The 12,066-nt window shown below is 29.4% G+C and overlaps 1 protein-coding gene across 1 annotated transcript in view; it reads right to left on the reverse strand.

The window, feature by feature from the left end:
* The window catches only part of LOC129963959 (orexin receptor type 2-like), a 259,135-nt gene that overhangs the window by 18,496 nt on the left and 228,573 nt on the right, over positions 1–12,066 (reverse strand). The window contains exon 2 of the mRNA XM_056078589.1: positions 6,708–7,153. Coding sequence (XP_055934564.1) covers positions 6,708–7,153 — 446 coding nt within the window. The remainder of the gene's footprint in view (positions 1–6,707; positions 7,154–12,066) is intronic.

A 12,066-nucleotide genomic window follows, 5' to 3' on the forward strand; every position in this document is an offset into this window, starting at 1 on the left:
AATTGGATTTTGAATTTTAAAACCCAGCTGTTTCCAGAACAGAGTACAATTCAAGGTCAATTACATTTAGCAAAACCTGAAGTAATCGTATAATGAAAATATTACTGAATTTAGGACAAAATGGGATTATAAATTAAAAAAATAGATAAAGTAAGCATCATCGCATCATAATATAAACTTATTAAAATGAAGAATGGTATTTGTTATTATATGTTTTTATATGTTTGGTTATATGTTATAATTGTTACATGTTGTATGCTTGGTTATATGTTATAATTTTACATGTTGTATGTTTGGTTATATGTTATAATGGATATATATTTTTAGTTTATTTTTCACAGACGAATTCTTTCGCAAGTACAGGCATTTATCTTATAAATGATAAGAACACTTCGAAAACAGGAAAAATAAAGAGGTTTTATAAATTTTATTGCACCTTAAATTAAAAAAAAAAACTAAAGAGGAGTTGACCCGGTTGGTTATTCCGCAAATCATATTATTAGTATTATAGTCATACCACTAATTCAATTTTTTTAAATTTTTTATAATTAGGAAGCATTACTTACTATAAAAGGCCCAGAAATGAATTATGTTGTCCCAAAATAGCAGTCTACACGAAATGCATTACAATTTGAAAATACGTTCGATTCATAAAAAAAAATTTGAAAATGTTATGAACTAATTAAAGCTAATGAAGTCAGAAATTTAAACAATCATACCTAACTATTAATAATATATTAGGCAAAATGTCAATGCAAGCTATCAGAGGTAGTGTTCCCCAAAATCTTTAGCATATCCTCTATTAAAGGTGTTTCCTCCCCATAGTATAAAATTATCGATCATGAGCAATGCGGTGAACACCACGATTTTTCAGATTTTTATTTTTGGAACCCCACATGTGAATGTTTTGAGTTCTTTAGTGTAAAGATGAAAAGCAAGTTGCATTTAGAACACGTTTCTTTACTGATTTAAACAAAAATTTGACACATAAATACAATTTTTGCAACTAACTCATATAACAAATTTCATTTAACTTAAGCATTGCAGTTTTTGAGTAATCGAATTTATTGTCAGGCGAATATGCATATTGATAAACAGTCAGTCTTTGATGGACTTATTTAAAACTTTGATGTAGATCTACATTTCAGATACTAAAATTATGTACCAAATTTTATCTATATAGCTAGCTCTTCAGATTTTGTAGGTATCGTGATCACTTGCTCTGGAAGAAGATAGGCATTTTACCTCCCAATGGATTTCTTCAACATTTGATGGAAATCTACAAATTTGATGCAAACACTATACCAAATTTCATTTATCTATCAAAAGGATGATTACAGTTATCCTACTTGCAAACAGTCATAATTCTAAAAATGAATTTTTCGTCCTCAGTGAGGTCTGAAATATGAAGAATCATCAAAATCTCGGACTCGAATATATTTCTTATTATGCTTAATATACGAGAAATTAAAAACTAGATTTATGGAATAACAATTTTTTTCAAAATTCTAATTTAAATAACAACAACTGAGCATTTTTCACCATTAGTCTTGCATACATTTTAGTTACGAACAGCATATTAGTTTAGTTATATTAACTTCCCATTTTAAAGCAGCGTTAGGGCTAATTGGGGATAAACATCGTAATTTTGAACCTCGGTCAGATGACGAGGACGACACCTAAGCTGGAAGCACCCTATCCAAACTTCTTCCACACCACACCAGCGGGAAGACATTTGGTCCCGACGGATTTAACGTATACCAGACCCGCTTACACAATGGTTCTTCGGCGGAATCGGGTCTCGAACCTCAAACCCTATGGTTCCGTTGCTGAGACCTTACCACCAGGCCACTGCGGCCCCTACGAACTACAGAAACAATATTTTCTACCAACAGACATTCCATCCATAATATAGAATTCAATATATTAAACGCATCATTTCTTCTGGGAATAGAATTGTAAGATCTTCGTACCTCGAAAACATTCTTTGATCTCTCTCCGGAACAACAAAAACGGAAATTTAAATTTTCTACCGAAGTCAACGGACATTCATGAGAAATAAATTTAAGCTACCTTCTGTGGTACAAGGGTTCTTGAAATAAATACATTATAAAACAGTTATTCGTTTCCTGGAAAACGGGTCCCTACTGATAAAGTTAGAGGTACTTTTAACGTTTTTGTTGTATGCTTACGTGGAACAATTCCGAACCTGTTACTGGGAATTCCAAATATTATTCTTTCAATTTTTTTTATTTATCATGCGGTGTTTTCAATTGAAGTAAAAATTCTTAGATGTTTATTTACTCTGTTATTCTTTATTTACCTTGAGAAGAATATTGAAGATTTTGCAAAATCTCTTATATATAAAACTCGAACGTGCGTGGTACAGAAATCTCTTTTATTATATATTGCCAAATGACAATACTTAACCATAAACAAATCACTATACAAAAACTGCTTCGTTGAACGTTTTCACGGATTTACGTTTAGTTGAAACAAAATATTATCAGATACACTCTGAATTGGGCTCATTGAAATCTCTGCTCACTCAGTAGAAAGAAGATGTAAAAGAAATCAATAAATTATTTTCAAAGTCTACTCTAGCGTGGAAACAGGTTTAATAATTGCCTGGTAGATAATCGCTATGACTTATCTATGGAAATTGATGACCATATCTTCCGAAACATGTATCATAAAAAATGTTTTTGCATTACCTGAAAACTCAAAAAATTATCTTCTAAATGCTATCAGGTTTTTTTTCTGAACAATGTTTTCTTTATTTTTAATAATTTTTTTAGTGAAATTCCCAATTTGTGAATGTAATTCAAAGTTATGAAATTCAAATTTATCAATCAAATCATTCAAACGTATACTTATGGAACTGTTAAAATTAAGATTTAAAGAAATGCCTTGGATATTAAATTCGAATATTTATTTCGTAGAATTTACATCTTTCTTTTAAATTGAATGCGTTATAGTTTGTTAAATTATTCTTATTTATTCAATTAAATTAATACTCTTCGGATTTATTAAATAACAAGCCTAGAATTCATTCTTATAAATAATTAAAAAAAATATTCATTCCACATTAATATTTAACAGTTTGTAAAGTCAATAATTTCGGCGAATAAATTGGTCGCCAAAGGCGGTGAGTTAACTTTATGAAAGTAAGTTACTTGAGTGAATATCATGCAAACGATGCTGTTCATGTAAAAATTGAAAATATATGATGGGATAATAATAAATTTTAAACGACTGGAAAAAATTAACAGAATTTCATTGATTATTGTTTAGAATTTCATGATTAGTGAAGAATTGTAAGGATTAAATGATTCAAGAGAGTATTAGCAGTGAATTTCTCTTAAATATTCTTTAAGTTGTTTATTTATCCGATTCGTAAAATTTCCAATAATTTAATTCAATTTTATGAAGATTTCCATTGCATATGCATTTTTCTTTGGAATATCTGAACTTATTTATAATATCACTTTGTTAAGTGATAGCTTCATAGGACAGAAAGATTTAATTGAGAAGTTTTAAATTAGAAACATTGCTTATGCTTTTACATCGATAGCTCGTCATTTCTAAGTGATAGGGACATTCTTTGAAAAAAGGAAATTTTATATTCGCTACAGAACACCTTATGATGGGATTTTTTTTATTCCCTGTTATTTTTTTAACATTATAAATGACAGAACATAGAAGCATATATTAAGGATTCTAAAAATAGAGTAAAAATTTCATGGTTTAAAAATTAATAAAAAAAATTAATATAAAGTTTTCCGGATATTTTTCATTGATTTGATGGCAGTGACTTGCGTGTTTTTATGTTTTAATGTTATGAAAATGTGTACTATTTTTTTTATGTTGATTCACTCGCATTACTTCTTATTTCTGTTTTTAGGCATATATTACTCTGACAAACGCTCTTCTTTGAATACTCAAAGTCTATTTTCAGAGAAAAATTTTGTATGGAATAGATTATAATCTGTAAATTGCATAGCACAATATTCATTCTTTTTTTTAAAATAATAGCAGCTCATGATGCTAGTAGCAACGGGCGCATCTGTAATTATATTAATGTAAATAAAAAATACTTTTATATATCCCACAATCTATCTAGAATATTTCAAATCCTCTTTTTCTTTTTTATGGTACATAAAACCCACAGAGATGAACAGTCGATTTTTTTACATTATAATCTGTATTAATCAAAACTTTTGAGAAGATAGAAAATAATATAAAAGACATTATGTGAAATGCATTAGTCAATATAAGCAAAAATCAGGACGTGTTACTGTTTAAATTAGTATGAAGTTAAATCATGGAAAGCTATTTAAAGGGAAACGGCATCACTTGGGTATTATTTTGAATTAACCCGTTCATTACCATGATCACATGATTCTACCTTCACGGTTCATGATATCATATATCTATCACAGCTTTTGAAGCAGGAAAAGTCCGTCTCATATATGATACCGTGTGACATGGAGGAAGAATCATGTGATCACGGTCTTGAAAAGATTGATGAAATGATTTCTAATTTCAGAATTCCCAGATTACATTGGTTTGTTTCAATTAATATATTAACTTCGAATTTTTCCACTTAAAACAATCCTAAATTTCTTTAAATCTTATAAAAATAAATGAATCAATGTTATGTCCTAAAATTTCTTAAGAATTCTATTTATTGCTTTAAGAAAACACTGTAGTATAGACTCTTCTTTTTATTTCATTTGTTTCATGTTGAAAGTTTTTCCCTAAAACTTCATTCTGATATTATTTTTCTTGAATTTTGGTATGTTGTTTCGTTTTTAACAAAAGTGCGTGGAACCTTTTAAAAAAAAAGAGAAAAACTTCAAAACATTCTAACATCCTTAAAATAAATTTTTCAGACAAAATGACTGAAACAAATGCAGCAAAAATGGTTAAATACAGCAAATTTAAAATATAACCCAATATGCTGCATCATTACACGAAGACACTGAATTTCCAAACTATATAAAAGTATGCACGCAAGACAAATTGCTGGTAAAGTCGAGATCGACAATCATGTACATTCTAAAATAAACAGAGTTAACGAATAATAATGCCACTTCGTTTCGATTTCCATACATCTATTTCCAATTTTCTTGTTACCTACTGGTAACGAAAATAAATCGGCAGAATTGGAACATTTTTCCATTTTATTTTTCTTACTTTCTACCTGACGATAGTAAAAATTGGTCTCGACTCAGTCGTTGAGAGAGTTAGAAATGTTTTGAAATAGTCGGTCGTAAACATTGATGAGATGTCTTTGCTTCTAATTTTATTGTGTACTAAAATATTTCTTACCAGCAAAAAAAAAGTAATTGCACCAATGTAGCGTATAAATGTAGAATGTTAGTTGTTACAAAGTTTTTCGTGTTATAAAATGGCTTTGTAAGCAAAATGGCTCTGATGTTTCTAGTCGTATGATTGAGGGATTAAAAGTGTTTTAGTTTTATCCTTCATGTTCTTTAAGCAAATTGGTTAAATGAGTTAAAAAGCTAACACTTCCTGTTTTATTTTAAAAATTTGAATCGTTAATAATCTTTTCATTAATAAGCCATTATTTATTCTTTTACTTCAATTGCGGAAAGGTTACAGTGAATAATTCATTAAACAATTTAGAAAATATATCTTAGTAAACTGATTGTTAGGAATTTTGGTATTATTTAGTATTCTTAGCATAAAAGCAATGCTATTTTCATAAAAAAATGTATCACCAACATTTTTATTAAGTATGTTTAATGCTACATTTTTAAAAGCAAAAGTTTTGAATATATAAAGAAGTGAAAGGAGTGGATTTGAATTGAAAGCATTTGATGATTATTTAATTTATTTTCTTCTATAACTTCTTTTAATATTAAATATATTTTTGTATTAGCATATTATTCAATACACTAAATTCAATACACTTCACATTATTCAATACACGTTAGATTTTAAAAACTTTTAAGCGACAGCAAAGAACTTAGGAATTTCTGTATAATCTTGGGTTAATATATACCATACCCTGTCGCAAATATATTGAAATAAAAAATGAATAATGAATTCTAAGGACGTGGCAAATGGTGCCTCTTGCAATGATTGTATAATATTATATTTAAACGTTTTATTTATTTTATTAAATGAATAATAAACTATTAACTATATTAGGTTTACTCAATGAGAGAATATTTAAATTTGCAGCATTTGTTTCGCGTAACACTTTCAACTAACAGGTCAAAATTGTAAAATGTTTCACAGGTCCAGGTTGTAAAATGTTTCAAAGATTTTATAAGGATAGAAATAATGATAAAAAAAAGAATAAGTATATAGAAAATTCTCAATATAAACCCCATAATTATAGTGCAGGATAACAGTTTATTTTAAAGCTAATAAACACTATGAAACCAAGCTGATATAATTAGAATGCATAAAATCTATTACCAAATCATTCAAACTGAAAAACTGTAACATTATTTTGCCTTATTACAATATTTTTTGTAGTAATTAAATAATCTTAAGACATTATCTGTTATAAAACATCTGAAAATCAATATAAATGAAATAACTCAATGAATTCATGTAGTAATAACTCAATAACTCAATGAAATCATTTACATCCTACTGTCTATTAATGCACGTATTAGGAATATTCTATGGTATGTCTTGATAACTCAGATCAGATAATTAATATTTACCTGTAGATAGAGCACCAATTTGCACGTCACACTTCCAAAGAACCAAGTTTCTGTGACATCCCAGAGAACTGTAGGTGGCAGACAAAACAAGATCACCAAGAAATCTGCCAGAGCTAGATTGACGATGAAGTAATTGGTAACAGTCCGCATGGTATGGTTCCGGTACACAGAGACACATACCAGGGCGTTTCCCACAAGTCCTACTACGAAGACTACTATGTGCAAGGTAATGAGGATCCATTCCAGTGGCGTGGGATAGATGTAATCTTGAATCATAGCCAAGTAATCCTCGTCAGATACACAGTACTCATTGGTACAGACAGGAGTTCCATTTTCCATAGACGACTGGTTCGGCTCACTTGATGAGTCGTAAGTTAAATCCAGAATTTCCAAGGGTAATGAATGATTGAAAACTGAATTACCATTGTGGCGGGGATATTTGACATCTGAAACAATATAAAAATACTAAAATTAAAATACTACTAAAAATACTGGTATCTCCATAAAATAGAGATACCAGCATTTATCATACTAGATATATTATTTTTATATACATAGATACCATATATACAAAAATAGTTAACGTAGTACACACTTTATTATATTAACCTTAATTTTACCACTTTTATCTAAGGTTGATATGCCGATATTGAAAGTCTTAGGCCATATACAGTGTAGTCATAGTCTATCATAGATTTCAAAATAATATTATAAAAACTTTTACAACTCGGTATAGGGCTGCTTTGATGTATTATAAAAGCTTTAAATAAGACCACTTACATGGCTAACTTCCATTGTGAGCGCCCTTAATAACACGAAAATTGTCAAGGCGGTATTCAAATTCTCGTTAAGTAACATGTGGCGAATTGGAATGAGCGAGGATAGAACTTGAGACCTTGTGGTTCGCAGCCCAGTAACATGACCACGATACAAAAGCAATTGCTCGGGTAGCGTAGCTGTTAACTGGCATATAAGCTTTCACTACAGACTCTCCCTCCAATGAGTCGGAGGTGAGACGAACGATATGGCTGTTGGGTGGTGATGTATTAGCTGCTGATTCTAATGCGCCTGTACCTATTTGAGTAGCGCCAAGCGTTATGGCTAGCGTGTGTGGGTCAGTGGTTGCTGCTTCAAGTGAGTCTGACGGCTTTCTGTTACTGCGTTAAGTGAATGTGACGACTTTGTGTTGCTGCGTCAAGTGAATCTGACGACTTTGGTTTGCTGGGGGTAGATGGCGCCACAACAGCTGTACGAAGGTTGAAGGTTCATCGTCTGAGGTCACCAATGTGACGGATTGAATTGAGCGAGGATAGAACCTGGGACCTTGCGTTTCGAAGCCCAGTAACATGACCATGATACAAAAGCAATTGCTCGGGTAGCGTAGCTGTTAACTGGCTTATAAGCTTTCACTACAAACATCATCCAACAGTTCGGTTGTCACACGGAACATAAGTGAATCTGCTTATTTCTTTATGAAATTTCGAAATCAGTATTGAATAGCAATAATCAATTTTAATTCATGAAACTGTATAACGTTTTAAATATTTTCTTTCGTTGATGTCATTTTGATAACTATCAAACATAAAATTCATATTTCTGCATTAATTGCGTCATCTGTTGGATTAAAAAAAAATTAAAAAGACTACTCCAAAGAAAAAATTTTACAGTATTATATGCCATGGTACTTTTCAGTTATTTCTTGCATTGTAAAGTATATTGTATACGTCACTATAAGATAACGCTGTGTATGTTTTTTCCCATTATCACCTGCATCAATATGACAATTTTTTTAAGTATTATATTTATAGAATATTATCAAATCAATAAAAAGCAATATAAGAAATCGCTAATTTCAACAATATATTTCATAAATATTGATATTACTTTTGTTATTTACTCATGTTGAGAATTGCATCTCTGTTTGTTTTTATAATTTTTTTCTATAAAAGTTTGTAAATTCTTCTTTCTTTAGAAAATGACATTGATGAAATTTTATCGGCAAATATTTATTTCAAAATTTGTAAGATTTTCGTACGAGACGCTGCAATTTAGATGCCGTGATTATACCCATAACCCAACTCCCACGATAACACCCATCTTTGTTGTATTTATGGGTAACCGATATCGTTCTGAAACAATCCTAAGAATTGTAAAAAGAAAGGCGCAGGAAAGTGTAAATCTGGGATTAATGATCAAATATTTTTTAATAGAGATCTCCCTAAGGATAGTAATACATCATCTTACAAGAAACGTTTTGAATTATTATAACACGGAGGTGTAGCAACATATTATATCCTCTGACGTCTAATATAAAACTTATATTTAAATATACATGAAAATCATTAATAGAATAATTTTTTTTTTAATTCAGATCGAAATGTGCAGTTTATAGATCATCAACTCTGCAGATACAAGCAACTTCAACGCCAATGTCAAAAACAGAGAACAAATGATTCGCTGTGGATAGAATTCATCAAAATGTGTAAATAATATTACACCAACTGTAAAATAAGCATGTTTCATGAAAATCTTAAACGAAAGAGAGATAACTAATGATTAGCTGAGGATGCAGTTTATGTGTTTCGAAATCAAAAGTAAGTATTCCTTTTATTTAAAGATCATTATTATATGATAAATCTATCTTTTGATGGATAAGATTTAATAATGGATTCGACTACTGCTAATGGATTAGATACTAAGTTATTAAACCTGCATGTATATATTATACCTATAATTCAATATATATTTATGTATTTCTATTAACTTTTCATAAGAATAAAATACTATTGAGAACATATGTAATTATACTATAGATTTTTATAACATCCTTGCAATAGTGTTTGCATTATTTTGTACGCATAATAATCTCTGAAATATCTGATTGTCCAAATTAGCATCAAATCCTAAAAAAATATTAGAATCTACAACTGAAATGAAAGTTAATTAATTGAAATGAAAATTAATATATCTAGAAAGGGAATTTCATTTCTGCTAATAATTCCTCATTAAAGTTTAAATTTAAGTTTCAGTGTTATTTTTATAAAACTCATAAAATCATACAAAGGAAATATTAAGTGTATGTAAGTTAATGAAATTTTACATTAAAAAGGATTATAACAATAAACATATTAAAATATTTTTGTCTAACTATTTATTTAAGGATTCTAAATTCTTTTCTTCTAAGAAAAATAAATAATCAAAGGAAAACGCATTAGTATGCAAAAAAGCGATTTCTTTTTGAAAATTTTCAGCAGTTTTTTTTCATTGCTGTAATTATAGTTTGTAGTTTAAAGAACGTTTCTTTATTATTTCACTAGCCACTTGTGGCGGATTGCTAACTCACTGGAAATATTGATTGTATTTAATCTGAATTAAATCTTTTATTTTTTACATCCCGTGGTAGATTTGAAAATACTACCACGGATTTAAATTTGGGTTCAAAATTCACAGTTTTCCCTGCAAAAGATTTTTGAAAATAATGAAATTCCCTGCCGACAAAATGTTAAGATTTCGACTCCATTTTTATATAAGATATATAACAAACATTTTGTAATAATAAAGTGACTGAAAGATTAATACAATAAAGTTACTGCAACAAACACTCTGTGAATGCGAGAGTTTCCCTTCCTTTGACATCAGAAACGTCAGGGAAATCAGTTATCTAATGAATGATTTGACTAAGATTGCTTCTGGCATTCCGACTCTTCCCAAACTGTTTCCAGGAGTTACGGAATACAGAAACTTTCGTGAGTATCATGGATCGCATTACAGGAAATTATTCAGACATCGAAAACAATATAAAATAATTGCAAGAGAAAGGATCTTGATGTATTCGAATACCATATTATATGTGTGTATATATATCTTAAATTATTGAGAATGAAAGCATAGTGTTAAGAGCGCAAGTGAAAGAAAATAGAAATAAAAAATGAAATAGACTATCGCAAAGTTCACGTTATCATGTGAGAACATTATTATTTTTAAGTTATTATTTGAATTAATTAATTTAAGTCATTAACCAGTTTAAACCGGTTTAAAGCAATTACGAAACTTTTCTATCGGTTTCTACCCCCTCCCCTCTCTTTTTTAAACTTTAATTTTCAATTTTTCTAGCTGGCAAACAAAGTTTTGGAGCTCGACCAATTTTGAGATTTTAAAAAAAAAAAAAAAAAAAAAAAAAAAAACATCGTTTTTTTAAATATTGACGCATGCGTAGTCTGATAGTGACTTTCAAACCGGTTTAAACTGGTTAATGACTTAAATTAATTAAGACAATTCGTAAGAATTCAGAGAATGTATAATTTGGAAATCAAGTTCTAACTTATAATAAATCGCCAAATGTGAAAACCTTCTGCATCATTTTCTAATAACCTTATTTTAATTATTTGAAATTTTACATGTACCAACAATCTTTATTAATTAAACAAACAATATTTTAACTTGTTTGGTTTATTTTTATAAGCGTTGCGCGAGTTAGGCAATAACACTGTGATTTCCAAGGGAAATACTACAACAGCAGACGATAGATAATGGAAAAACTATACTGTGAAAACCGACTCTAAAATAAAACTACATTAGCAGACGATAGATATTTCAAAAGCTATATTGTGAAAGCCGACTCCAAAATAAAACTACAATAGCAGATGATATATAATAGAAAAACTATACTATGAAAGCCGACTCCAAAATAAAACTACATTGGTACATAATAGATATTTCAAAAGCTATACTGTGAAAGCCGACTCCAAAATAAAAAAAAGGATAACTTGTTGTCTACGCATTTTGAGGCTTCAACAATTTGTTACCTTCAAATCGCTTCAAAAACGTCAAGCCAAAACAACATCAAGTTCTCAAATGATAAAAAAAGTATTTGTTTATCTTAATGTAACCGAATTTGGTCTACTTGCTGTTTCAACTATGAAATTTTGATTTATACACAAAATTCCTATTTTCGTCATAAAGTTGCAATTTGGCGCTTTTAACATATAGACATCGATCAAAGAATTATAGAAATTATAATGCCTAGTACAACTTTTATTTTTGATTAATCATTTCAGTTGAGATCGCTGCAGATATAACACAATTCCCGCTTATTCTACACAATTTTGACTCGTAATCCATAAAGACATATAATTGTATCAAAATATCAGCTTTGTTTTTTGTACATGAAAAACATGAACCTTGGCTAAAACTAATGAAGAGTTCATGGAATGTTCAAATGTGAATCAAAAATATGTCGTGGCTCATAACAATTATTTGATTAAGTCAACTAAGTTTATGCCCCCATATCGCATTTGGTGGTCAACATTTGATTTCGCTTAATAATTGGAAATAATTTAATCGGTTTAATATGTGAATA

This window comes from Argiope bruennichi, chromosome 3 (genome assembly GCF_947563725.1).
Source record: "Argiope bruennichi chromosome 3, qqArgBrue1.1, whole genome shotgun sequence".
NCBI lineage: Eukaryota > Metazoa > Arthropoda > Arachnida > Araneae > Araneidae > Argiope > Argiope bruennichi.